The sequence below is a fragment of the Coturnix japonica genome, chromosome 5 (assembly GCF_054131305.1).
Source record: "Coturnix japonica strain WE chromosome 5, WE-NBRP24, whole genome shotgun sequence".
NCBI lineage: Eukaryota > Metazoa > Chordata > Aves > Galliformes > Phasianidae > Coturnix > Coturnix japonica.
The window spans coordinates 2583198-2611197 of NC_140667.1; the positions used below are offsets into that span (position 1 = coordinate 2583198).

Genomic DNA, 28000 nt, shown 5'->3' on the forward strand with positions numbered 1-28000 from the left:
CACCCTCGGCCCGGGGGAGGGCACGCCGCCCGCTCCGCCCAATCCCATCTCGGAGACATGAATGCAGACCGGCAGGTGGTGCAGAGGAAGAAGGAGGTTCGTCATTGGGTGCTATGGGCGCCATCCCACTATCGATGTCATTGATGGAGGAGTTACCGAGCACCCACCCCCGGGTGTCGTCACTGCTCTACACCGAGCTCTCTATCCCAAACCCACGGCCACAAGCTCTTAACAACGCTCCCTTGGGTCCCACTGGCTTGCTTTGCTATCCAAAAGCAAGAGGCGGAGATGCGGTTGTACGTATAACTTAACTATTTTAATAAATCTTATAACAGTGCATGGTTATATTATTTTCTCCTCGGTTCAATTACATCAATGTACAGTGCACGATAGCATCACCTGCAGGCAGTACAAACAGAGCAGACGCACAGCTCAGTCGCATGGGAAGGTTTACAAGTGACCCCCAATGAGGCTTACAGTCAAAGAGATGCTCCCAGCTGCTGCAAACACTTCCATTCCAATCCCGTTGATTATACCTCTAACCTCTCCCTCTGTCCCAGGATCAGCACCAACGTGAAGGGCTGAGGATCAGGCTGAGCTCACCTATTTGCAGATTCAAATCTCTTCAAAGCCCATTGCCACTGTTGGAAGGCAGCACTCGCAGGACGGGTATTTAAGGAAGCAGCCCAGTCTTAGGTAAGGCGTGTTGCAATTCTAACCTGATCCAACCGGGGGGGGCAGGTGAGGACAGAAGGGCAGTGAGCTGACACCCAGCCTTTGCTAGTGGGCTGCAGGGGATGGGGTGGGGGAAAGGATCTATTTCTGCGGCCCAGACTCGTCTAAGCATTCAGGCTGGCTTGTTCTGTGCTGGGTGCTGTGCCCTCTTCTCCCAAGGGACCGTGAGCACAGACAACCCTGCTTTAAAAGCCTTGTATTGGTTTGGTTTGTCTTCTTGAATCCAGCCATTGTCATCCCCGCATGAACCCTCATCTGTTCTGATCACATGCACATACAATTTCAGTATAAAATATATAGATATCATATATATATATATATATATGTATGTATAAAACTTCATGCAATATTAAAACACCTTTCCCAGCGGGATCTGGTCTTAGTGTCTATCCTTATCAACAGCGTTTGAGGACTTGTCCCTTTGATGGCAATGACACTGCTAACTGTGGAGCACTGCTGTCTCTTGTCTAGACTGGGGATCATTGCTTTAATTCCCTTTTTTTTCTGCACTACTATGACTAATAGCTGAAAGAAAGCGAATAGGTTTTAATTAGCAGAATCAATCCTCTCCTGGCGACGCTTCATGATTTCTTGGAGCTCCGTCTCCCCTCTGTTTTTCTATAAAGGAAACAAGCAAAAAAGAGGCAGTTTGGATTCTAACTTCAATTATTAACATCTAACTCATTCCAGAAGAGAAAGTATCAAATGGAACAGTGAGAAGGCAGGCATCCCTTTGGGTAGGAATTGCCCAGCTTACCTCCAGCTGGTTTTTTTCCACTGTGATTTTACTGTACACTCGGTTCCCCTCATCACCACACACTTTCTTCAGCTCCTCTCTGTTCAGGGAGAAGAGCTGAGCTCCAGTGAGGATGCCGAGGTGGTCCACCGTCCTGGGAAGACACAAAACCAGTAGATAATACCAGTGTCATACGTGGCCTCTGCCAGAGAGGGATGAGGATCAATGAGAGAGAGCATGGCTTTATTTGCAGCTGCTGTTAGATCTACTGGCTGTACCATAAGATGGTATTGATAGAATAGAGAAAAGAGAGCCAGTGTGGGCTCCAAATGTACTTCCTTAAACAAAGAACCAACCTTCCAGCTGGCAATAGTGATCTTACCCTTTGCTGAATGACTTTGCCTCCAGCCACGCTTTGACTTCTTCAGCACTGGATTCGAAGGTGAGGGGCACATAAACTTCCTGAGGTTTCTCCACTCTGAAGTTCCTCTGAGGAGGCTGGATTTTACTGTTGGTGATCTTTTTTAGCAGCTCATCATTTACCTCATCCATCTGATGCAGGAGTTCTGGGGAAACAAGGCAAACTTACTGGAGCACCTTCAAACTGTGATTGAGAACAGATGAGTGACAGTGACTTTGCCGCCATCAGTGCTGTCAGGTGGTGACAAGGGACTCCCCAAGTGCCTCGTGGTGCTGTTGTGTTTTTGCTTTAGATTATCATCTTCCTGTTTTGGGTTTCCTAGTTCCCTTCAGGCTACTGAGATAAGGAAATTGCCCTGCAAGCTTAGTGGCACAGAGGGGAAAATAAAACCCAGAGCACATGAGACAGCAGAAGTCAGAGAGGCCTAACTGTGTTTTTCAAAGCAGGTTCCCATTTTTCTGTGTCCCTGTGTTGCTGTCTATTTTCTTCCCATCACCTCTCTGCCATTAGCTGACATGACCTACAATTAGAGCCTCCTTTTTAAGCTGTGCTCCTGCTACCTGCATTCTTCAGCCCTCACCGTGACTTCTGCTAATCTTCAGACCCCAAATCTTCAGACCTTCAGCTTTTGCTTTGCAACTAAATGGAAGTGGGAGGAAGCCTGAACTGGGTGTGACTAATACAGCTCCGACACATCACCCAGTATCACTTTCCACAAAACTCCTGAAGGCCGAGGAGAGTAACTCAGTGTTATTAATAGATATGTGACTACAGTGTTTGTATTGTGGGGCTTTCCACTGTCCCAGAAGAGCTTCTGCTTCCAGGAGATGACAGGAGGTGAAGAGGGGATGAACACTGGCTATGACTTGTATGCTACAAGTATGTTCAGGGTGAGGCAAGGGGGGGAGGTGAGCAAGGTTCCCGGTCCTTCTCATGCTCCATGCCTCTGTATGGCTTGTGCAGAAGGGCAGTGTGATGTATATCTCATATGTGACAAATCTGGTGGCTGGGATTTCCCTGGAGCCATTGTAAGGAACAAGGCAGCTGGGCACAGGAGACAACAGCAAAGGAAAGGGACTGATGTGAGTGGGGATGGCACAAGCACACATCCGCAAGAAGTTCCTGAAACTCAGAGCTGCCCGAGAGCAGCATGTGTGGTGTAAAAGAGGCACGATGGGAGGCACGTACGTTCTTTGGCATCCTGGGGAGAGTTGCGTGACAACATTTCACTACCCCATTTATCCCCAGCGTAGCTGGCAGGCAGCTTGTGAGTTGGGCTGGATGGCCCGTATCCTCTGGGACTCGGGTCTCCTTTGTACCTCTGGTTAGCCTGGGTGACCAAGAAAAGAAAATGTGTAAGAATATTTCTTCGTGTTTTTAGGCATTTTGTCTCCCTGCCATGGTAACAAATGGAGGGACAAATTGCTGTGTCCTCCCTGTTTATCACAAGAACCTCCAGCTCATGCATTTGTGAGCATTCCTGCTGTCCTGCACCATTCCCAGTGGCTGATGATGCCCTTCTGCAGACTAGCAATTAACATCACCTGGCTACACACCTGTTCGAGCTCCTCCAGTTTCACTACATCCAGGATGTTGTAAGGGACGTAACCCGCCTGCCCGCTCCTGTTGAGCAACTTCCACCACTGCTTGTTGTCTTCCAGCACCTGACAGAGGGAGGGAAAAAGAGATTGCTGGTGAGACCATCGCATTTCTGGCCTGTGTAAGTTGGGCATTACTGAGACAAACAGATCTGCTGCATCACAGCTTATCCTAATGATGAATAGGAGAGCTCTGCCGGGGTTTGTTTCTCTATGCTTGAGATCTCTGTCCTGTTGCTACAAAAGGGAGCAGGGCACAACTCTGAGCACACTGCTCACCTCCAGAATCTCATCCTTCAGCACTGAGAGTTCATTGGCATTTCGTGCTGTGAAATCATAGCGGATTTTGGCATATCTCTTCGGCTGGGCCATTCCCTGCGCCTCAAAGTTCCTGCAGCAGAGAGAAAGAGGGTTTTTAAAGGAGGCCTGTTGAAGAACTGAGGACGTACAGAGGTGATGGCTGTGCAAGTGCAGGTGGAACCAGTTGTGTTTGTGTTAGGAGGGGAAGTGGCCCCTCTGCTCCTATTCTAAGATTCCAGAATGTAAAAGGGTCATGAGGAAAGGGGACAGCTGGAGGAGTGTGAGGGTAATGTGTGCTTTGCATGCATCTAGATTATACATGAGAGAGCGTGGCTGTTTATTATAATACTGCCTAGGGCTTCCAATGACACCTCCCTGCAGCCCAGAGAAGAATGGGAAGAATAACTTCTTTTACTATTGCAATTGAGGATTTGACTGTGTATCTGAACACTTTGGAACAGCAGTAGAGCTCGTGAATCTTTTGGGTTAGAACATTAAAACATGAAACAAACACTGTGTCCTTAAGCTTTTTGTTCCAGCCCAACTCTGGCTTTGGAAAAGCTGGTGGTTAATTGCTCTGCTGTGTCTGGACTTCCAGCTTTAGCATTTCACGGCTCATTAGTGTAACCCAGGCCTGTGCTTGAGCTTCATGTCAAAGCACTGCAAAGCAAAGCATGGCAAAGAATTCATCTGTAATTTGGGAAGAGTTTGTTGGAGCTCGGAGGTCTTGGGAGACATTACAAGGCACATAATGCTTAGCATCACCTTGGTGGGTTGGTGTTATGGAATGACTTTCTGACAGAGCTCTGCCTGTTCTGGTGGAAAGCACATGCAACTCATTTCCCTATAGACCCCATCAAAAAGATCCCTCTACCTTGTCCACAAGTCCATCTTGCTGCCAAAGCTTGCTGTTATCATGATGTGGTGCAGTGGGTGCTGCTGAGGTTACCTGGGGAAGGCCAAGGCCCTGTTTTGCAGAGTGGTGTAGGTACATTACCTATTTACATGCTGAGTTACGTTCTGCTTAAAGGCATCCACTGCTTGTGTCTGATCAGCCGTCTGGCCACGCTTGAGAGAGGAGTTGCGATAAGGATATCCATTGGCTGATGATAGCTGGAAGGGGGAAAATGGAGTCAGTGGTGCCAGGAAAGGGGGAAGCTGCAACAGAGGGAAAGGAGGGCAATGGTGAAAGGAAGAGGGGATGGTCCGGAGCACAAAACTCACCTCTTCTTGCAAGTGCCCAATGTCTATTTCCCAGGGAGCTCCGCGGAAGATTTCTATGGGTGGTTCCCAACCATTGCGGAATTTGGGGATGTAGGTGGGAATGTTTGCTTCTCGGGGCCATTCAGCCCTAGGACATGAAGAAATATGTGGTGAGAAAGTAACATTAGTCACAAAGCATCCAGTATTGTGTGCCAGGGAGAGAGCCAGGGCCAATGTGGCTGTAAAATCAAGCATCCCCTGCCTTAAGAACCTGGGGATGCTGGTGAGATAGCAGCTCTGTCCTCACCTGGATCTGGTCCATGCCTCTCCCAGGGAGTCCCAGAGGCTTATCTCTTTTGGTGTCAGGTGTCCTCTGAGGAAGTCTGTGGCATCTTTAGAAAGAAGTGGGCTGATGACAGACCTGGCAAGCTCAGGGCCACCGCAGCTATTGACGATCTGGATGACACACAGACACAGAGGAGTGTGAGAAAACAGGCAGGAAAGGTTCATAATACCATGAAAGAAGCAGTCACTGAGAAAGGACACAGACTGCCACGTTGGAGAATGGAAAAGCTCTTGGTATTTCTGCATCACTTCTGGTTTCTTCTCTTGGTTGGATTCCTGCTTCTTCCTTCCAGTGCAAATATTAAGCCATGTTTACCCAAAGGTGAGATCAGGCAGATTCCTAACAAGAACCAGAGCTGGCTCTCGCTCTTCACAGTGAGTCTTTGTGAACGTGGTGGAAAGATTTGTATTTGCTTGGGTTTGTGCATTTAATTCAGGCTGGATATCAGATCAGAAAGCAGGAATAGCTGGTGCTGTTTTTACTGAGAAAGCTTTGGGAGCTTCTGAGCAGCACAGTTTAGCTGCAAAAGTGATATTAGAAATAAAAAGCAATTTCATAGCAAAACCAATGAATTAGATTTACCAGTTCCAGTGGCCCAAATAGGAAATGCACCAACTCTGAAGCGCTCGGGTTCTGAATGTGCTTTCTCAGTTTGGCCTGAAAAGATAAAAAGAAAAACCCACTTTAATCCTAACCTGATTTGGGTTAGGTCTCTATGACATGAGGGCTCACGATCCCTGATGATCACTGATTCCCCACTATTTTGCCCCCAGTCTCTCTTTGCAGGTTTCTGGATATAAAGATAGTATATCCAAATCCAAGACCTGCATGTGGGGAGGGCTGTGGATGTATGGCTGTGCAGGGTGCCTGATCAATTCTCATCCCACGCACCATGGCTCCAGCACATGCACAGGCAGTGGAAGGCACATGCCTTTTCCGAAGGTGGACTTTAGGCCTCTAGTTTCAGTTTAACAGCTTGGCTAAAGGAACCGACACAAACCTCATGCAATGTTTGTTTTGTGGTTGCTTCTGGCAGAAGAATCTGATATTCACACCTTTGGCCCTTGATAGTGCTTTCAGTACATGTTTCATTGCAAATGCTTACTAGTGCACTGAACGTGGCTGCCTAAGATGAATACAACCCCCAGTGTCTTACCAAGAGGTTAAAAGCCAGTTTGGTTTTCTGGAAGCAGTCGATGAACTCAGCCTCACTTGGGGGTCTTGCTCGAAGTGTCAGCATTCCCTCTTTAATGAGAATGTGGAGAGAAAGTTTAATTAGCATGTCCCTTTCTGGGATAGGTCTGCCTTGCTGGCATGCAAATGTCACAGCAATAACAGCTGCTGATAAATCTATGGGTTGAGAGAAGCCAAATCTCTGCATTAAGTCCTCAGAGACCAGCAGGACTTTCTAAATGGTGTATTGCAAACTGATTGCAATGCTGACCTAACCTTATCTGTGCCCTCGCGTTCCCCATCTGTTCTAGCTGCTGCACTGTACCTGCTGGGCCTTTCTTCTTGTTCTTCTTCCCTTTCTTCCTTTGGTTGAGCTGTTTGAATGCCTCTGCAGCCTTCTGAAGCCTGGCAACAAAGACTTCAATGTCATCCAGGGTGCAGTTCAGGATTTGCTGTGAGAACAGAAATGCAACGAACACAGATGAGAAAGAGCCCAGACCTCACACAGATGGGAAACAAGAATCCTAAGGTCTTTACCTACTTCCTTTCCTGGAAGAGGGAAGAGTGCAGGCAAAAAATTAGGCTGGGTTTATCCCTTTCCAAACACAAAGCTGTGCCTTGCTTTGCATGCTGTGTGATAACTGGCTCTTGGCTAATGGGCCTTTGCAAAACAACCCCAAGAGAGGACCATGCACTGGGGAGAACCCCTCTGAAACCAGCAAAGGAGATGGCAGCTAACCCAGCAATGCAGTTTTGCTTTTGCTCTCCCTTCTAAGCAGGAGATATCAGTTTAAAAATGACCGGGCTATGCATAAAACGCCAGCTCACAGAGGAGCCCCTTGCTTCCTTCCAGTCCTCCCCTTTTCCTTCTGCCTGCTGTTCTTGTTACCAACCGTTTCTTTTTCAATCTTCTGTGCTAAGATGGCTCGGGACTCTTCGTGGTCCTGGGAGGCAGAGCCTCGGCGTTCATAGTCTGCAGGCAAGGAAGGGGAGAGAAAAGGTATTTCTTAGCATGGAAGGTTGAAGATGGGCTCCATCAAACACAGTGACCCAGGAGCGGTAACACCTGGCTGCCTTTGTTCTTTCCTTTGTTCTTAGGGCACCTCAGAAGCTCACGAAGGGCAGGAGGTGATCAAAGGTGCTGATTAAATCTGCCACGGATTGCAGCACCTGTGTCTGTACACTGCTTGTTTTCACTGGATGAATCATGGAGAGCAGCCAGCTACCAGCTACAGGCAGAGACCTGCGAGCCCCAGCTGCTGGGAGGCTCCCACTTGTTTGCCTTCAATGCATCTATACTAACTTTGGAATGACTTTGGAATAAGGCTGCTTCAGGAAGGTTGTCTGCCCAGGCTGATGAGTCCCCGTACCTGGTTCATACTGGGCAGGCGGTGCCACCCGGTTCCTGTTCATGCCTTGGCCTCGCATGTCGTGCTGGAAAGGGATGGGGGCTGGCCCTTGTGGTGGCGGGAGGATAGACTGTCTCTGCTTGATCTTCTCTTGGTTTGCCCTGCAAGGCAACAACACAGAACGACCCCATCAGAAGATGCTGATCCTATTTCCAGGAGACCTGTGTGAATGCTGGAGCAGGGATGCAGTGCAGGCAGTGATATGAGTACACTGCCTGCCTTGCCCCTTTGTCCTGAGTCCTTCAGTACTTACTTGAGCGTCTGTGGTCGTATTTTCTTCCCATGCTTGTGGTCTGCCAGGGCACTTTCTATGTCTTCGTGAACCATCTCCGCCTCAAAGGTAAAACAGGAGTGTTTTTACTACAGGGCTGTGCTTTGCAAAGCTTGAATTGAAGGCTCCAAGTGAGCTTTCAATTTCCAAGGGGAAAAGTGGCTGGCAGAGAGCTGGGAACATATCTTGTTCTGTTTACAAGACTGCTTGGCCCTGGGGTCACCTGCAGCCAGACATCACTGACTGCAACACAGGGGAGCCTTTAAAGGGTGGTGTCAAGGCACCAACATCTGGGCAAACCTTTAGGGTGGCTCACAGCTCTCATTGACCACCATCAGAGCCTGCCCAAACCACACCTTTGTTTGAACAAGGGAGTACAAAGCCATGCTGCACACTGATACACCCCTGCAGGTGGCACTCCTTCCCCCAACCCCACCCTGAGCTTTGTAGGTTACACAGTGCAGGTTCCTCTGTCTCTCATGGTTTCCCATCACATCCCAGTGTTGAGAAAGGCTCTGCTCACCTCCACCTCATCGCAGTTGAAGAAGTGGATGTCAGGTTTGTGCTGCTCTGAGTCCTGGCACACCAGGAGGAGGATGGAGGAATAGCGCATCTGGTTGAGCACCGTCTGGCAGTGCTGGACAGTGGGCAGTGGGAAGTCCTCCAGCTCCTCCTGGGAAAGAAGAAGGAATGGGTTGAGCAGCAGGGATCTGTACATGAACTCTTGCTTGGGATGCCTGCTTGAAGACAGCCTACCCTTCCAATTAGAGTCAGCCAGCCCCTGTAAAACCCAGAGTGGGTTTTGGTAGTGATTCACCCTTGTTTGGTTCCCTTACAAATGGTTTCCTTAAGCAGAACCCCCTGCGTTAACCTCTATCTACCTGTGACTCGCAGTCCAGCAGGCGGATGGACTTGTCGTTCACTTGCAGCAGCATTTCCTGTGTCCAGATTTTCTCCTTGGAGTTGAGCAGCAGCAGTTTTCGGATGGCGTCATCCACCGTCACGATGGACTCACTCTTGTCCATGATGAAGGTGGCCAAGTGCTGAAGTTCAGGGGAGAAGAGGGAGAAAACAGGTAAAAATGACCATCTCTGAAAGTTTGGACAGTTATTTGTTCTTTACTGCACAAACTCATTGGAGTCACTGAGCAAAGTGTTCATCCCAGTTAGCACCAGGCATGACTATACTTGCATGCTTTCCCAGACCCATTCTGTGTCCTGAAGCAATGATCCAAGCTTTACACTTGGCACCGAGTTTATACAGACTTGTGTAATCAAGTGTCACCTGCAGCCTTTTGACTGCTGGCAGGGCTCCATGCAAGGGGAATCTCAGCAGGGAAGGGCAGGGGGTGGTTACAGAAAGGAGAAGCATCTGCTCTTTGCTGTCTTCAGTACAGGAGCAAGTTTTGCTTGGCTTTTCTCCCTCTGACCTCTTGTTTTCATGCCTCCTCTCAGTCATAACCATTTCAGAGATCAGGTAGCAGCTCTTTGCTACACTGATAATAGAGGAAAGCTCAGATGGAAAGCACTTGAAGCCCTAAGAGGATGAAGGGGTTGAGTCTTTAATCAACATTAAGGACAGAGGGCATTTGTGGTGGCCAATTCATTGCTAAGGTGATTGCTGGATAGATCACAAAGACTGGATAGACTGGAGAAGAGGACAAACAGTACAGAACTGAAGTGATGGCCCAGCTCTGTGCTCATAAAGCAAAGGTATGGGGTGAGGCACTATCTAAATAGAACTTCTGGCAGGTATGTGAGCAGCCAGAGCTGAGATTAGCCGTGCCATCAGATATGAAGAACGTGCTTGGGTATGTGTTACTGTAATTGTAAAATGCTGCACGAAAAGCTATTTACAAAGTCAATATTACCCATGCAGAGATGCCAAACCCTCTGCCTTCTGAGCAGTGAGGAGAATTGGTTTGTACCTGTTGACAGGCATTCTTATCTGCCCTATTATGATAACTGCTAGGTTTATAATCTTCATAAATTCCTCAGTTATTTACTGTTAAATAAGTTAATTTTCAGGGAGCCAAAGCTACTTCTCCATCTCAGACTCATTAAGATATTTTTCCTTTCCCTTTTCTTTACATATTGCTGGAGGGGGGTGGGAATAGAGGCTTATTCTTATCTTTATCTGATTAAACCCCTCCTATCCAGAGGAAGAACCAATTATTCTAACTTTACTAAGAACAGGTAACGACTGCTTCCACTTCTCAATTCTGATCAACTTACAGATTACTTAAGGGCATAAAATGCCTCTTCCTGCCTCACTGCCTGCCACTGAAGCCCTGTTTGCTTTGGTCAAAGTTCAAGGCAGGAATCACAAATGAGTGGCACGCAGCATAAGGAATGAAGAATTCACGTCCGCGTCACTGTTTAAAGTCCCTTCTCTAGTCATGAGTGACTCTATTTGTAAGGGCTCACTGATGGGGATGGTTGGTTGGCTGAGGCCTTAAACCAGAGAAAAGAGGATCCTTTCCACCACCTGTGAACCTCATGAGCCTCCTTTCTTGCCTTGCCAGCTTTCAGTGCCAAGTGAGGCGGCTGTCCCCAGCCAGGTGGAGCTCCTGCTGGTTGGCAGTGGCACAGGCTGCCTTCCTCCCTTATGACACTAGAAGCTGAATTTGGCTGAATGCCTGTCATGGCTGAAGGGTTTTGAATTACTTGAGAGGACACAGTAGCTGAGGGAGAGCTGAAAAATGATAGTTGAGATGTTCTCTGTGTGGTTTGGGCAGGTGAGTTCCTGTAACCAGGAAGGGTTTGAAGCACAGAGTGGGTTGAAACTGAATGATCACTGTGTTCCTTTTCAACCCAGGCCATCCTATGATTCTGTATTGATAAAGGCTGGCTCTGCGTGACGTTTCATGACAGGAATGGCAAGTCCCATCTCCCTGAAGGATGAATGGAGGATTCTCAAGCAGCTTTGCTGTTTGCCTGTCCCAGGATGAGGAAAGCAATGCTTGCATATTGTTAAGTAGGTTACCAGCTGCTCTTTGACCTAATAAAGCTCCGGGAAAGGAGAAATATTTCATTATCAGCTTCTACCACTGATACAAGCCTTGCAGCCCCATAAAATATCATTGCATACTCACCTGTACGTGGTACTGGGAAGTCTCATGCATAATGATATTGGAATTGGAGTATTTTTTCCTTTGTTCTGAAAAGAAAAAGAGAGAAAGAAAATGCCTTTAGTTTAATGGCTGTTTATCAATGGATTCGGGTCAGAGTATTACAGCTCTCACAATGGGCTGCTGAGGAAACGAAACCATGTATAAAGCAAAGCCTCAGCCAACAAATGACCAGGGAAGGTCTCAGAAGAGCAGCTTGCAATGGGCTGCATCCCATCACCCTGGACATAACAGCCCTTTTAAATGGCCTTTGGAAGAAAGCTCTGCAGCACTGTGATACTGCTAGTTTGCTTTATTGCATTTCCTGGCAATGGGAAGGGCTGCAGAGATCAAGGCCAGCCAGAACCTGCCTGGAACAATATATTTACGAGGCAACAAACCTTTATTGCTTCCCGCATTTCTCATAGGAAAACAGCAGCAAGGAGCAGCTGGGAATAAATACTGCTTGCATCTGTAAGAGCCCATGGAATATAACCCTAGGAAAATCGACCCTGTCAGCTTTTACTCGCTAGTTAATGGTATGTGTGCAGGGATACATGCTTTGTGTGCATGGCAGAGGAGTGACTACCTGGGCTCAGAGTGAGCTGAAATGAAAGCACCTTCCTCACCAGCAGAGGACATCCTGTAACCTCTCCTTTGCTTAGACAGTGTAACTGTAGCTCTGTGTGTTGTCACACATCCTCACCATCTGTTTACACATTTGTAGCCATCCTAAGCTGGAAATGGTTGGACTGGATGATCTCGTAGGTCTTTACCAACCTTGGTGATTCTGGGATTCTGTGAAATAACCTGTGTTAGAATATCCTGTCACCCACTGGCTGAACAAGCTCACGTCCCTCAAGTATTTGAGACTGTTAGTGTTCTGCTCAGAGCTCTCAACCCATGCCCTGCCATGCTTGGGTCAAGGTCCACAGCTCCATTGCTTTGGGTTCCACCTCTTTAGCCTTTTCCCTGGACTCCCTGGAGTCTCAGAGAGATGTTTATACCTGCTTGGCTCCTATCGAGTGCCTCTCCAGCCAGCAGATGTCTCTCCAGAACAAGCACAGCCCTGAAGGGTTGTTTTCCTTGAGACTTAACTTGGGATTTTCACCTTTGCTAGACCAGGAGAGCTTTCAGATCAAGCCTCTCTTTGCGCTTCTCCAAAGACACATGGCTCAGCACTGGTAGCAAAGCTGCCTGCAGATGGTGTTGGCTGAGGCTCTGCCTTGCACACCAGGAGGACCTTTGGACACCATGCACAGCTCCCAGCTCAGCCACAAGCTCCTGAGATGACCCTAAGGACAGGAATTAATCTTCCAGCACAACCACTTCCCCCCCTTTGGTTTACACTGAAAGGGTCAATGCCATTTTCAGCTTGCTGGCTGTTTTAATTGCAGGCTGCCCTACTTGGGATGTGGGGCAAGATCTGGATCTGGGATAGGGCACACAGCAACACACGTCTGCGGGGAGTAGACTCTCTTTTTCCTCTAAGTAACCTCAATTTTCTCACCGAGCACTTCTCATGTAAATAGATGACACCGATGGAAATGAGAACACAGCGTCTTGTGTGGGATGGAGACTAAGCTCAATTCTGAGACATTCCGTCCCCTCCTTTTTAAAAGGGAGTGGAAAAGGCTGAAGTGGTCAGGCTGGAAACCAAGGTTCTTTACAGTGGGGCAGGCAGGAGGCTCCAGCTCTGAAAGGTGGGGTGTTGAGCAGCTGGTAGATACCACAGAGTTGGAGTTTTGTAAGAGCCCTTTTCCAACAGAGGTGCAAAACACTGCAATCTCCTTTCACTTTAACACAGGAAGAAGCAAGGATTCAGGCTGCCAATTGCAAAATAAGCAATTTTAGGCCACCTCAACCTGAGAGGTTGTATGAAAGAACACTGGCACATCTCCTGGTTCATCTGACACCACTCATGCTGGAAATACTTTGCATTTCTACAGCATCTTGCAATGGAGAAGGCCCCAGCGTGGCGAGGTGTTACCCAATCCATACTGAGCCCTCAGCAGGCAGGGAATTTGCATCATCTGAAGGTGATAAAAGCTGGTGTGAGCCCCACAGTGACCACTGCTGGACTTTCTCCCTCCTGCCAGGTAGGAGAGCCAAAGAGGTGGGGAAACAACAGAGCTTTGTCTCTTGCTTTTTGGTGTCAGGCAAGATGAATCTCCCATAGCACAAAGATCATTGCCCTTTCCTAAGCAGCTGGTTTTACTCTTGCCTCATACCTACAGGCGTGGGAGAAGCTGCCAAAACTACTCTCTGAAGAATGTTATCTGCCACCAATATCTTGCAGGCACACAGCACTAGAGAAAATGGTGTTTCCACCAGCACCAGTGGGCAGATAAGGAAATGCTGAGACCACCACAGTGTGGATTTTACCCACTCAAAATGGCCTGAAAACTAGGGGGTGGGCTGAGCAACAGGCCAGTGACAACAGGCCAGAATGCTGCTTGGATGGGAGATCATCCTGCTTGGCTTTTTGATAATGAGTGAGGGGGTAGGACTGAGAAGAAGTAGGATCAATGCGCGTCCTGGAAGAGTGGTGTTATGGGAAGCCAAACCTCTCCTCTGTGCACATCCTTCTCTGCTTAATTAGGGAGCTGTTATCACACTGGATCCTCCCTCATCCTCCCCGTATCTCCTTCTATTTGTTTTCTGCTGTTGCTGGGCAGGAGGCCTTGTAGAACATGTGGGGGACGAGCAACTCATCAATGAACCAGTTAGGAGGGAAGCAAAGCATAACAACCCCAGCTTTGGGAGATGGCAAGGCAGGAAAGAGCATGGCTGTTGCTGAGCATCTGGTCTCTACAGGAGCTGTCAGCACAGGACAACAGGGACCACGAGCTGAGTCCTGCAAGGACTCAGAAGGGAGCCAGGAGTCAGAGCTGCTGCTTTGCTTCAGAGCTCTTGTAAAGGACACACATGAAGCAGGGGATCCCCAGCCTCTGTATCCTTTACAGCAGCTTAAGGAAAGCCCTGGCTGTTGCCTTCTGTAGTTTGCCAGTTCTTTATATTACCTATATATTATCTAGCAGCACGCACACTTTTTATAGTAACCTTCCCATGTAGCATGAACTGGTCCTTCTGCCAAACTAACAGGTCAAGACACAGCTCTTTGGAGGAGAAACGAAAGAGCAAATGCCTTGGAATGCTAATAGCAGTTATGCAGACTTGCTGGGCCTGCATTATAAAGCAGCCTTACGAAACAGCAGCCCAGGATCCCAGCAGGAGGCCAGATCTCATGCACCATCATGCATCTGAGCATGAGCCACGGGTGGGTTTTGATGCAGAAGCCAACAGGAATGTTGGTTTCCTTCCTTTCTTCCAGCCCCATTTCCAGCTGAAGTATAACATTTCCAGGCTTGAAGTGAAAAGGGTCACCCACGAGGGTGGAGAGGAACCACGTCAGCTGAAGTTGGAACCTGGGGTAGCAAAGGGGACGTGAAGAAAGGCTGCAGAAGTGGCACATGGAGGCAGACAAGGGAGCTATTCAAGGCTGTAAGTGGGGAGAGGGGGAACCACAGCTTCAGGAGCAGATTGGCACAGCTGCGGTATACAATGACCAATACTAATGACCCTGTTGTTGGTCACTATGTCCAGCCATCAGCTGCAAACACACATTTACAGTGCAGCTTTAGGAAATGGACTGTAGCGAGTCTGTGTTTCCGTCTTTCTGCCTCTGAGGCTTTTCCTGAACTGGCACAACTCCTGTGTGTCTCCATGCATGAGATAAGGGAGCTCTGTGCAGCCCAGGAGCTGTTTTGTGACCATTAAGCATAACTCACTCCTTCACCACCAGCTTGTTGGTGCAGCCCCTCTCCCCCTATCTCCCCAGGCAGATGATACCCATCCCAGGGCTGTGTCCTGGTGTGAGCAGCTCCTGTCTTTGTGTTAGCATCCCGTGTCCTGTTACAGCTCAGGAGCCTTTCTTGGGTTACAGGAGGTGTGCAGTGTCAAGTGATCACGCCTCATAGACTGAAGCTTTTCAAGCCTGTGTTTCTGTAGCCTAACACACGCTGCTGGCCATTTCCAAGCCCTGTATACACCACGTTTGGGTCTTTCCCTGTGTCAGGAGGAAGATGTGAAGCTCAGAGGGCTCAGGAAGCAGCCGAGCATCACACAGACAGACACAGCATGGAAGTGAGCCCCATGTGAAGCCTGCTGTCATCTTTAATCTCCTTATCTCCTCATGGTGACCACCCCAGAAAGGGGTGGCAAGCTATAGCAAACACCATGCTTCCTTCCCAGCCCTTCCCTCGGCTCCTCCTGTCACACTCATTTCCCCGCGTTGCCTTCCAGCAAGGTTCAGGGCACATACTGGTAAGCAGAGAAGCAGCTTAATTTATTTATGGTATGCATTAACATTTATTCTGCTGCTTGCTGTGCGTTGGGTAAGGTGGCAACCTGATAGGTGCCAGCCATTCCCCCTGCCCTCTCTCTGTGTGGGCAGCCATGGACTCTTCCAGAATATGGAGCTGAGCAAATGTGATGCCCTTTAGGGGAAGGATGAGCATCTGCTGCCATGGCAGCCAGGCAGCTCTGTGGCTGAATGCCGTAGGATTCTGGTAGGGCTGGAGGTGGGGGAAGACATCTCAGAGCTTTAAGCCATTTCTATGCAGAGTTCCCTGGCGATTTGGATCTTTCTACATCCCTCTGTGCTCCCTGCAGTGAAAAAGACACCGGCTGTGGCGCAAGGGCAGCCATTCTGGGCCACCACCATCACCTCTGTGGACCAGCATGGGTAGAATCATTGAGGTTAGAAAAGACCCTTCAGGTTATCAAGTCAAGCCACCATCCTAACACTATAAGCCCTCTGCTAACTCACATCCCTAAGCACCACATCCATGTATCCCATAAATATCCCCAGGGATGGGGACTCCACCACCTCCCTGTGCATCTTGTTCCAATGTCTGACAGCTCATTCCCTGAAGAAATTCTCCCTCATATCCAATCTAACCCTCCCCAGGCACAACCTGAGGCCATTTCTTCCTTTGCTGTGGATTTCCATTCCTTGCTGTGGATTTGGGGCTTGTTGTGCTCATTCTTGGGATGCCCAGCAGTGTGCACAGGCTGAGGGTCCTACCTGACTGCGCAGGAGAAAAATGGAAATATAAGCTCCAAAATGTCCCTTAGCAGCACCACAATCACATAATCAAGGCCAGCTCAGCTTGATGTGATTTATTTCATTATGAAACATAATTCTCTCTGGAATTCTCGCCTGCCTTCCACCCCCAGCTCCCAGCAGAAATTACTGCTTGGGGGAGGACGATGCAAGCAGAAATGGAACCCAAACATCTGAATGCTGCTTTCACACACGCTGAGTGCCCTTTGGAGAAGGAATGTTGAATGAGTGGGGCGGGTCCCACATTCTGCAGGCAAGAAACCCCACAGACGTGCTTGTGCATAGGGGCAGAGCCAACAGCAGCTGCCGGTGAAGGACTGCCAAGGTGAGGGGGGAATCAAGGGAGGTGATTTATTCCTCTCAAGGGTTTGGCCTCTGGCCTTACAGTTCAGGTTTGCTGGAATTTGGTGGGAGAGGTGTCCTGTTCTTGATCTGAGATTTGCTTTTGAGGTGTGTCCATGTAAAAAAAAAAGAGTAATTAAATACAAAATTAAGGCTCCCAGACATCCCCACTCCTTCCTTCTCTCTTCTTTCTGTGCTTTTATCTCCAGACAAATGACTGATGCATCTCAGGCCTCCCCTTGGCAGCTGAGCACCAAGGTGACAGATACCTCTGGTCAGTGACACCAAATTCCTCATCTACCTTTATTCCCACAGCTCACTTCCTGCAGCTGCCCTCACTTCACAGCAGCAAAAGGAGCTGTCTGATCAAATACAAACAGCCACAGCCAATGACAGTCCCAGCCAAGTGCACTGACAGCCAGAGGGTGGGAGATTGGGTTGAGCACCAGCACCCATCCCACCCATCCTCTCTGTTTCCAAAGAGCCAAAGGGCAGTGGAGTTGTGCCGGTTCACTGAGTAGTTAAAGGAGTATAATCATTAACCTGCTGAGGACAGTCTTTCTTTTGTTAGGTTCTTTATCAAATCATCTTGCTAACACAACCAGAGAGGATCTAGGTGAGAGAAAGCAATGCCCTGCATAGATTTGTCTGCCCTCACGGAACCACAGCCATGCCCAGCATTGGACATTGTAGCATACAGTCCACGCTCCATACATAGGTGCAGACACACGTGATGGACTGCTGGCCTCAATCTCCCCAGCAACGATGTCCAGACCTCCAGAGGTGCCTTTGCTATAGGAAACCTGAGACAAACCAGCATGTTTGTGGGCACCACTTACCATACAGGTCCTTTGCGCTCAGCTTGGAGGCTCCGTCTGCTTTGCCCATGCTGCCACTGCAAAAGAAGGAAGGCACAAATCAACATCAACAGTGCAACTCTACAGCAACCCAGAGGGAAACCAGCCCATGTCACCAAACCCAATGGCCAGAAAGAGGAGCAGGGCAGCCCATCCAGGCCTGTTCCTGGTAGAGTTACCATCACTCGCCGTGTCCCTGGGAGCACATCGCTGCTGGAAGGGCTGTGTTAAGAATGGTGCTCCCAATGAATTGCTATGGGGAGGAGGCCAGGGAAAAGGGGGCTGCTCCTTGGAACTGAGTCCACCTGAACCCAAGCAGTGTAAGCACCAAGGCTCAGGGCTCTTGTTTGTGGACACGTTTTAAACCTACTCCTTTAAAGCAAGCCCTTAGGTACAGCCCATGTCCCATGTGCAATTGTGGGAGGATATAATTCTGTATTCTGTAATTCTGTATGAAACAGCTGAGTTTTGGGGATGTCAAGCCTCCAGACATGGGTTACATCCCCTGTAAGGCCCATCTCCACATCCCACTTGTGAGGAACCCAGGAAAGGTGAAGCAAACCCTGTGCACTTAGGGGGAAAGATGGGACCACAAGGAGCATCCCCCTGGACACTGGGAAGAAGTGCTGCCCGCAGAGTGGAGATCCTTACTTTGTTGAGCCAGGGCTGCTGCTGAGGGATCCCTTGAGACTCATGTTGCTTCACAGGATGGGCAGCTTCAACAGAAGCAGAGGAGACAAGGTTAGAAAACAGCCTTCACACCTTCAGGTGATTTATTGGTGCATGTGATGCCTTGACTCTGATCTGGGGTTACCAAGCAGGTGAGAGCAGCATAGTGGGGTTTTCTGGTCATCCATTGCCCCATGGCTCTGACCTGAGCTTAGATGAAGATGCTACAACCTTCCTAAAACCTATTTCCACCTCTCCCCTCTTGCCCATCCCCTCCAGGCAATAAAAACAATTTCCCTGAGCAACCATTTCCAATGGCTTAAAAACACTCCTCATTTATCTAAAGGAAGGTCTCAGTATCTTCATTGAGAGCTCCTGCAGTGGGACCTTTGAAGGAGGGTGGCATGTTCTGTGAGGCTGCTGTGAGCTGCCCTGATAGTTTTTTCTCAGCTGAACTAAGGCCGTGTGTACTGTATGTGTATGCAATTCCTGGGGAATACTTCAGAGTCATCCCTGACGTCTGGGATTTCCCCACTGGATGCTGACTGTGTGCTGCAGGGCTTGTTGTATCATCGCTAGGGCTGCCCTGGCTTCCTTACGTATCTGGTTTGTTGGAAGCACTCACTTTGCTCTGTGCGTTTTACCCTGAGGTCAGGGCAGATATGCAGCTTTCTCACTGTGCATATGCCAAAGAAATGTGTTTTGTGGCAAGACAGACTCTCTCTAGGGGGGGGTCCCTGGCATGTTTTGGGCTTCCAGCCTGCCTTGTATCACAGAGATGCTCTTCAGTGCATCTGAATTGCTTCCAAGCACATTAATTTCCTTATTTCCATTTCTTCTGGTGGACAGTAAAGCCCCCCCACCCCCACTGTGCATGTCAATATTAATTCATACAGATGTTAGAATCGATACTTGGTGTTCTGCCAGCCTCTCTGTGAGTAATGAAACCCGTCCCTGCACCCAGGCTTGGGTACCTGTGAATTTTTCCTCTGTTAATAGCTGTCTGCTGGTTTCCTCTTACAGTCCTCAAATGGTTCCTATCTCTCAGATCTCCCTGGACATTAGCATGAGATACCTAGAAAAGGGAACGTGCTCTAATAAACTCGGCCCTCTTCTGTTTACTTGTCTGAGCACTTTAGTCCCATGGCTGATGATGAGAGCTGGGAGTGTTTCTGCTTATTAATGTAATGTTTCTGGCCCCCTTTCACTTACTGCCCCAGGGCTGTGTCCTTAATGGACTGAAATCCAGGTTACTCCAGGTTGCTGAATTTGGCTGGTGGAGTTCAGAGCTTGTTGCCAGGCCCCAGACAAGAAACAACAGGAAGCACAAAGGATGTCAGGCAGAAGCTGAAATGCATCAGCACCACAGATTTCAGCAAGCAGCTGATTGCATATTGCTCCTTTGGACACACAGTGTGATTCCTGCTTCATCTCCACGGTCATAACATAGCAAACTCCAATGGAACCTTCCCTTTGCCATCACTATTGAAAGGCTGCCCTCACTTCCAGGGTGTCTGCATCCCAGCTGGGACACAAAACCAAGCCAGCAAGTCCTTAAGCTCCCTGCTTTTTAGTTATTAGTGCTATTCTCAGTATTTAACCTTTGCCTGCTTCTTGCTGCTGTGAGGACCACGTTCAAACTTGCATTAATTGCAAGGAGGGTGTGGTGTGAGGATGGCCAAGTCAAACTGGGACACAGCCTCACGCCACATCTTTTAATTCCATTTAAATTGTCAGATATTAATTGAATCCTGGCTGGCAGACTGGGGGAGGACACTCTTCTGAGGGGTTGGAGCCTTTATAATTACTTTGTGAAATGAGAGGCAGCCGGACTTGAGTAAGAGGAAGAAAGAGCTGAGAGAGCTTCATCTTCTGAAGAGGGCAGTCTGCAGCTTCACATATGCCCATCCAACCTGGCTTTGATGATGTCCCTCCCTTCTATTGTATCAACTATGCTGCCCATCATCTTTACCATGCCCACTAAACCATGTCCCTAAATAGAATCATCGAGTCTTTAAGGTCGGAAAAGATCTCTAAGATCATCAAGTCCAACCATCAGCACATCACTGCCATGCCCACTAAACCACGTCCCTCAGTGCCACTCTTCATGTTTCCTGAACACCTCCAGGAATGACGACTCCACCTCTTCCCTGACACCGAGGTGGGTGAAGTACCATGCTTTAAAGCAAAGGAAGTCTCCCTCCCTGGCTTTCCGGACATCCCTGAAGGTCAAATATCCTCCCAAAGACAGGAGCCTGTCATTGTTGTCTGTGCTACACCTCTGTATGCTCCTAGTAAATGGAAGAGAGCCATGCATTGTTTTGGCTTTCTCTGAGTCTTTGAAGAGGGAGTTGCAGCCCTGCAAGAGTGGAAAAGCTGTAAGGGAAAGAATAACGACTCTCTTCTGTGTGGGCTGATTGCTTTCATTGCCATTCATCCTTTTTATCAGCAATGCTTTCCGTTCATCTGCTGTGGTCACATATTATTTTAGTTCTCAAGCCAGTGGAAAGGAGTTGTGAGGAATTCTGAACTCTGGGTGAAGACTGGATGACTCAAGAATTGGAGTATGTCTCATTAGGGCCAGAATTACTCTCATCCCAATCACTGTTCAAGCCAATACCAATAGCAGCATCCAGTGCTTGGGAGTGCTTCTCCTCACGGGTCTTGTCTTTGATTCCATCAGCTGAAATCTGCCACAGTGCCCACAGAATACAACTGAAATGTCTTTTCCTGCCCGGACCCATCCTGCTGCTTTAACCAGTGTGTAACCAAAAAGGAGTCACGTAAGGTTTGATATCCATAGCCTAAAGCCTAAATCACAAATGGTCCTCTCACACCCCATCAAGCCAACATAAAAGTGGTGATGGTGAGAAGAAACGTGTGTGTGATGGAGAGGCTGCCCCAGGGTCCTGCCTGGGCCTGGAGCACAGATCTATGGAGCCAACTGGATATGCCAGGCAGAAATGCTAGATTAGCAAAAGCCTCAGCAAGTAACATAAAGCCCGGCTTCGAAACATTAGCTGTGTGCCCACATGATGTTATCTTTTAAACTTCCCAGGACAACAAAGCACCGTCTGTTCGGGCTGCTGGGTGTTCTTGCAAGGGAACGTCACACTGACAAAAGCTGTTTGATGGACTGTCCTGCAAAGCTCAGCCTTCTTGTACGCACCGGATCAGGGGGAGGACAGGCACCACGATACTATACACGATACTATACACGTATCCTGCCCTGCTTGTATTGCCCACAAAACAGGCCGCCCCTGAGGGCATCCTTCCAGCTCCCTGCATGCCAACAGAGGATTGAAAGATACTAACAAATAGAAAAGGCTGCACCCCACCAGGATGAGATTTATACCCATCACACCCAAGGCCTTGTTCCCTAACCTCCTCAGGAACAACGATTTGTGCTTAAAATGGATTTCCTGAGAAAACAGGCTAGATTCCAGCAGCAAGAAGGGAACACCCATGTGCCTTGGCACCAGTGGTCCCTGGGGTCACGCAGTGCCTACTATAGAGCCAGCAAGGAGCAGTGTGGGAGGCTCTTTCTTTATCAAACAGGTTGATAGTGCTTCTTCTTTCCTGTTCCCTGGTCCAGTCATCTGCAGGATGACTGGATGGGCAGGGCATCACCCACTGCAGCGGTGGTTGCTTTCAGCTGATCACCCGAGTGCATTGAGAGCTCATTAAGCATTTGCTGTAATGTGTAGGTGTGCTGTGACCCCACCTCACGCCGCTACGCACGATCCTGACACGCTCACCTCCACAGCTACTGCTTTTACAGGTGACCTGCAAAGCTTGTTACGTCCAATGGGCAAACAAATGCATTTTCCACATCGCTTCCCAGCAAAAGGCTCAGCCCCAGCACCGTGATGCTCAAACCTGAACACCACCTGCCTGCTTGCCACCTTGCAAGCCTGACTTCAGTGTGCTCATCCTCACATCTCTGTGGCTGCAGCAAGATGTAGAGCACAATGGTTAGGTTAACTAACCTAGCAGATCCTTATTTCCCTGCTTGGGAAAGTCATGCTGCTGTATCTTTCCCCAAAGAAAGGGAGTGGTCTCCCCATCCCTATTCCAGACGTCTGTGCTTTGGGCTCGGGGATGCTAATGCATCACTAATTTTCATTTCCTGCCATAAAACTCACCCTCTGACTCTTGCCAGGAGGGTGGGGAAGAAGATTTGAGGGAGGAGATTCATCCCATGAAAAAAACACATGCGATGTTTAAGGCTTTTCCAGCCTTCACAGCCTCATCACAGCAGCGCTCGGTGCCACCTCTTCCCACCCCATTCTGTGCTCCCTACTCATATCCTGCCCGTGTATTTTTGGCCACTTACTAACAGTTCACTGGAGCTCAAACTTGGCAGGTGGGAGCTCTGCTGTCACTGCAAGAAGGTGAGCTGACGTGGGTTGAACCAGCTCAGTGCTACAATGGTCACCATGATCCCTGGGATGGAGAATCACAATGTTGAAAAGGACCTACAAAATCATTAGTCCAACCATCTTTCCATTACCTTTGGACAGGGCTTGGGTCAAATCCTGGGCTGTTTGGGGTGTGGGGTCTTCATACTGAGTGCCCCTTCCCCAAAGGCAGAAAGAGGAGGTCACCAAGATGCGCTTTGGTTGTCAGTCATCTATTTATTCAACCTGCCAAGGGTGGGCCTCCCCCTGCATGTAAACCCTACAGCTGTGCTCAGGGATTGGTTTCTGTCACTTGGGCTTCCCATAAAGCCAGGAGGAGCTGGTTTTTAAGGCAGGAAGAGCCAGTCGCGCTGTAACCAGAACAGCCCCATGGGAGGTGGCTCCAAAACAACAAGAAAAAAAATACATCCATTCCCTTCGCCCTTTTGTTTCACTGAGAATAGAAGGATGTGTGCAGTTGGGTTTATCGAGGGAACTGAAATGGCAGTTTCTAATCTGACGGCACAGAAATGTTTTAACAATAAAATAAACCTGGCAAGGAGGAAAAAATAGATGTGGTCCCTGCAGCAGGGATGGGTTGGGAGCATGGGAGGGCAGTCTGTAAGCTGGGCTATGAGAAGCACAGATAGCACAGGAATACATTTTGAGAGGGAAAGGGAGCCTCTGACTGGATACAAAGTCATGTAGCAAATACCAGCTTGGTCCTAATGCTAAGCTGGGAGTTTGGAGCTAAGGTTGAATTTAGCTTGAGGTGCTGGGGAAGGAGATGCTGAGACAAGAGGAGCTGAGCGTCAGTCACCCATGTAGTGCAGGAGCAGAGAACAGCTTTGCATGCAGCACCTTGGCAGCTATCTGCACTTGTCTGGCCATACACAGATCATCTTGGGGTCAGCATCACACGCAGTGCTCTATGGAACACACCAGGGACTGCTGAGAGCAGCGACAGCCCACGTCTCTCCTGCTGTGTGCTCCGGTGCTGTGGATGGCTCCCCTAACCTTAGACTTTGTCCTACCCATGTAATCTTCTGACTTCCAAACCACCCGTAGCACGATGCTCCATGGTCTGTACCTGCATGCTAAGCCATCTCTTTCTGTTGGCTCTGCACTCGCCAGCTGCCAGCATCACGGGATGCCCCCCAGCTCTGTCATCACTCAACAGCTGCTCCCTTATTCACTGTCTCCATGCCACAGGCAGCACCGCCAGGTCTGGAGGACAGCAGTCCCTCTGGGGCACTGGGAGCTTTGTGACCCAATATATATACGGGGGCCTTTCCTTCTTTATTTTGCAGCAGAGCAGCTGCAGCAGCGTGGAGGAGCAGTGGGTGCTGCCCCTTGGGTGAGGACTGCTCAGGGAGCTGTTGGCCTGGCCACACCTTGGGTGTTACCTGCTCTGAGACCAGAGGTGAGCACAGCTCTGCTCCACTTGCTCTCCATTGATCCAGTTCAACCTGCTCTTGCTTAGCTCAGTGCAGCAGCTCTTCTCAATAAGATAAAGCTTTTCTGTCCTCTTTTTAATTAGATTTCCTGCTTGGACTGAGCTGATGGGAAGCAGGATCAGACCCTCCTGTGTTCTCTGCTACCAAAATACTGCATGGCCAGCTGCAGGAAGCTGGTTTACACCATTTGGGCATCAGCCCTTTGACCTCTATGGGGCAAACCACCATTCCCATATTGCAGAGGTACCACTGCCTGCCTTCAGTTTGCATTCTGGGGTGCTGGGAAAGGCAAAGCGCATCAGCAGCTCACCTCCCTGCAGGGTAACAGAGCAGCCCTCTGTGGGTCTGGTCATGGATCTACCCCACTAAAGTCATCTATTGCAGTCAGGGGAACAACGACACCAAGAAGCCATTCCCTATGATGGAGCCTTACACCTGGCAAGCAGCATCCATGCCTGCATGGGCAGCTTGGGTGCTTGTTATTCCTCTTTCCTTTTCAGAGAGTGTTGAAAGTCCCATATGTCAGCCCAGAAGCAATGCTGAGAGCATCAGGCACTGCCAACAAGCAGAACTGCCCTGCTGTGTGAAAGCTGCAGGAATGAGTCCATAATCCCAGAGGAAAGCATGAATATCTTTCTAGGGAACAGAGAGGTTTTAATTAGCGCTCCCTTCTGCATAAAGCCTGGCTCTCCTCCTCCGACTCCTCAGATGAATGCAGCTCTAATTAAGAGGCAGTGGTGTCAGGAAGGAGAGCAGGCTCCAGCCTGTGATTTATTAAGGGCTGTCATGAGTGCAATTAGTTTTCTCTCTTCCCCTCTCCTCAGTGTTTCCACAAAGTGAATTTGGTGATGAAAGGAGCATCTCAGGCTGGGCCAAACTCTGTGTTTATTTCCATTGCAGACAGAGCAAGGGCATGGTCGCTGCTTTATTCTTCCCATAGGGTTACCAATGGAAGCCTCCAACCTGGTGGAGGGGATTTCATATCTAGAAGTCTCAGTTCTGGCCTAAGCCCTGGCTGGCAGTGCTGCTGGCTGCCTGAACTTTGGTTTATTGCCATTTGAAAGGCCTGCAGTTTACCTTAGCAGGATATAAATCTGTACAGGCTCAGACTGATAAAACAGCAGGGAGAGAAAAAAACCACAAATGACAGAAAGGAATCAGGAAGAACAAAATTGAAATCAATTCCCATTACGGGAAGGTTTAGGGGGGCAGTGGCTCAACTGCAAACTGAAACAAGGAAAGGATTGGCTGGCTCTGCCCAAGGCGGTGCTGACGACCCCATTAAAAGCAAGGTGTTTCTACTGCAATGGCCACTAAGGGAGATGTCTTCACCTACAGCAAGGCTGGGCTGGGGGGCTGTGGGCCATGAGGACCCAGTTGTGCCACAGTTGTGCCCATCCATGCACACAGGAGCAGCTCTCTCCAGCATCTCCTGCTTGGATCACCTCTCTGCTGTGCACTGTGCTTTATACAGAGTGGGAAGCCGGCTCTGTCACTCCAGGAAGTCAACAGACTTGCCTTGGCACTCCTGCTGGGGAAGGCTGGTGAGCCTTGAGTATTTTTAGAGGGTGATTAATTTTATTGGCAATGATGACATCAAACTCATGGGGCCAAAGGGCGAGCACTGACACCTGCCCCAGAGGTGGGAGCAGTCCTGCTGTTATGTGAAACAGATGTGGGGCTGGACTTCAGTCCCACACGAAGAGAACATGGCTGAGTTGTCATCGACCCCACAAACCTGTCCTGACTGAGCACACAGAGGGGGACAACGGTGTGTAGAAGAGAGAGCAGCTGGGGGTGCCCCATGCCTGGAGGTGCCCAAATCCGGGTAGGATGGGACCCTGAGCAGCCTGATGGGGTGGGAGCAACCAGCCCACGGCAGGGCCTTGGTACTACATGGGCTTTAAGGTCGCTTCCAACCACACCATCCCATGGTTCTATGATTCTATGATCCAGCCCTCGGGATGTAACACCCCACGGCTACCCCCACGCGCTCAGCTTTGCACTGGCACTTATTTCATATGGATGTTTCTCAAGCCCACACAAGCCAACTCATACATTTCCTGTTTCACTTCTTTCTTTGTCTATCAGAACTGAAACCTCCTCAGTCAGTCCTTCAGCCCATCGGGGTCACTGATGGATCTCTGTCTCTATGAACTTACACGCTCACCAAGCACCAACTTAAACCTTGCTTTCCTCCAGGGCAAAGCAAGGACCTTTGCCACTTTACAGACGCGTTCCCATGCTGGATGCCAACCCCCTTCTCCCCACCTGTGTTTTAAAGGGATTCGATACTGCTCTCTGCCCCCTATGTGTCCTAAGGGCTGATTTTTCTCCCATCAACTGAGAAATCAATAGAACAGAGCTGGGAATGCACAGCTGTGAGTGGCACTCGCAAGTACCGTGTGGGTCTCTCCGTGGGCTGTCATATGTTCTGAGCCTCCACTGCCATTCCTTCAGCTCACAGAAGCCCTTTTTTAGGGCTGGATCCCACAGAAGCAGCTCAGAGGGCTCTCAGACAAGCGGCTGCTGATAGACCTGTGCCTCATGCAGCATTTCAGAGCAGCCCAGCAATGCAAGCGTTACTCCCCGTTGCCCTAATTACAGTAGGGCAATCACCGTGTTTTACTACTGTGTTGTCTCACAGTTATTTTCTGTATTCAGAAATAACACGGGTCACCCCCGAGCCTTGTTCTCAGTGCAGTTTGCACCAGCATTTCCCCAAGCAAATAAGTGAAAGGGGAATGAGGGCTGCACTCGAACTTGGAGATAGAAGGCAGAGCTGTGGTGCACAGGGATGGCTCGGCACCGAGGCAATGGATTTGCCAAGGTCACCAAAAGCAGCAAAAGCAAAAGCAGCAGAAATTCCTGAGCTTTGCAAGCAGCTGCTTGATCCTACACTGCCCAGACTTCGTCAGGAACAAGAAATAAAGACCCTGTTCTGTGCAGGACGGACATTTTGCTGCCAAGAAAGTGCCACCTACTGGAGCTGGCCCGGCAGGAACATACAAGAACGGCAAACAAACCCAAAAGAAACGCTGGAAAAAAGTACTTTTTTCCCCCACCCTTAAAAACAACCCAAAGAGATAGAAAACTCCACACTTAGAGTGTTCCCAGCAGCAGCCCACTCTGATCACAGCCCCCTGCGGCTCAATTCCCCCCGTGGATTAGGGGGTGGGGGGATATTTGGTTTTAGGGTTCAAAAGGTGAGACTCACCGATGCTGAGCAGCCCCTCGTGTCCCCAATGGTCCCCTCGGCTCCTCTCGCTCCTGTCCCCGATAGCCGTGCCCTCCTAGCGCAATCCTGCTGCCATTCTCCGGCAGCCCCGGCTCCTCTGCTTCACTTCGTGCCCCCAGGGATGGAGGACAGAGACCACCTGGAGCCCCGACCTGGGGTCCCGCTGCCTTCACCTCCCCGCTGCCCTTTCGTCCCCGTGCCACTCGCCCCAGTTGTCTGTGAGCAGGTGACAGAGGTTTCTTGGCAGAGGAGAGAGGAGGGGAGGGATGTGGAGGCAGCGAGAGGTGGAGCTGGGACCCGGAGCAACAGGTTACTGAATAACTAGGAGCCGGCGGCCCCAGGGAGCTGGGCAGTGGGCCTTTACCGAGCGAAAACTGAGGGGTGGGTGGGGGGAGAACGTGTCCAACGTCAGGTTTTTCTCGCCCGAGAACATTTCGTACCCCGGGGGAGGTAGAGGAAGGCGGGGGTGATGAAGGAGAGCGTTGAGCCGGGTTTTCCATCGCCGGTGAGAGAGGGGAGGTGCTGCCCGGTGGGGGGAACAAGGCAGCTTTTGTGCAGCCGTGTTGCTCGAGGGTTGTTTTCTGCCAGCTCCTCTCCTGCCTGCTCTC

At 49.5% G+C, this 28000-nt stretch overlaps 1 protein-coding gene across 2 annotated transcripts; it reads right to left on the bottom strand.

The window, feature by feature from the left end:
- Positions 1–297: 297 nt before the first annotated feature.
- Positions 298–27711, bottom strand: EPS8L2 (EPS8 signaling adaptor L2). 2 transcript variants are annotated; one of them, XM_032444693.2, is made up of 21 exons: positions 27372–27711; positions 18280–18344; positions 17611–17666; positions 11287–11351; positions 9074–9235; positions 8716–8865; positions 8175–8254; positions 7883–8022; positions 7406–7485; positions 6838–6964; positions 6496–6584; positions 5922–5996; positions 5301–5449; positions 5015–5141; positions 4788–4903; positions 3770–3881; positions 3449–3556; positions 3081–3222; positions 1854–2037; positions 1493–1625; positions 298–1353 (listed from the first exon to the last, which is right to left on the bottom strand). In XM_032444693.2, the coding sequence occupies exons 2-21, from the start codon at positions 18321–18323 to the stop codon at positions 1282–1284; spliced, it is 2211 nt and encodes a 736-aa protein (XP_032300584.1). In that variant the 5' UTR covers positions 18324–18344; positions 27372–27711; the 3' UTR covers positions 298–1281. The 2 variants fall into 2 exon arrangements, with proteins under 2 accessions (XP_032300584.1, XP_032300585.1); XM_032444694.2 differs by having other exon boundaries at positions 4788–5141; positions 27372–27691.
- Positions 27712–28000: the final 289 nt, after the last annotated feature.

Coding starts and splice junctions, on each gene's coding strand:
- EPS8L2 (XM_032444694.2), bottom strand. CDS start 18,323: ATGAGTCTCAAGGGATCCCTCAGCAGCAGCCCTGGCTCAACAAA. Junction 6,965..7,405: donor AGAAGATTGAAAAAGAAACG/GTTGGTAACAAG, acceptor CTGTTCTCACAG/CAAATCCTGAACTGCACCCT. Junction 5,450..5,921: donor TATTTGGGCCACTGGAACTG/GTAAATCTAATT, acceptor TGTGTCATCCAG/ATCGTCAATAGCTGCGGTGG.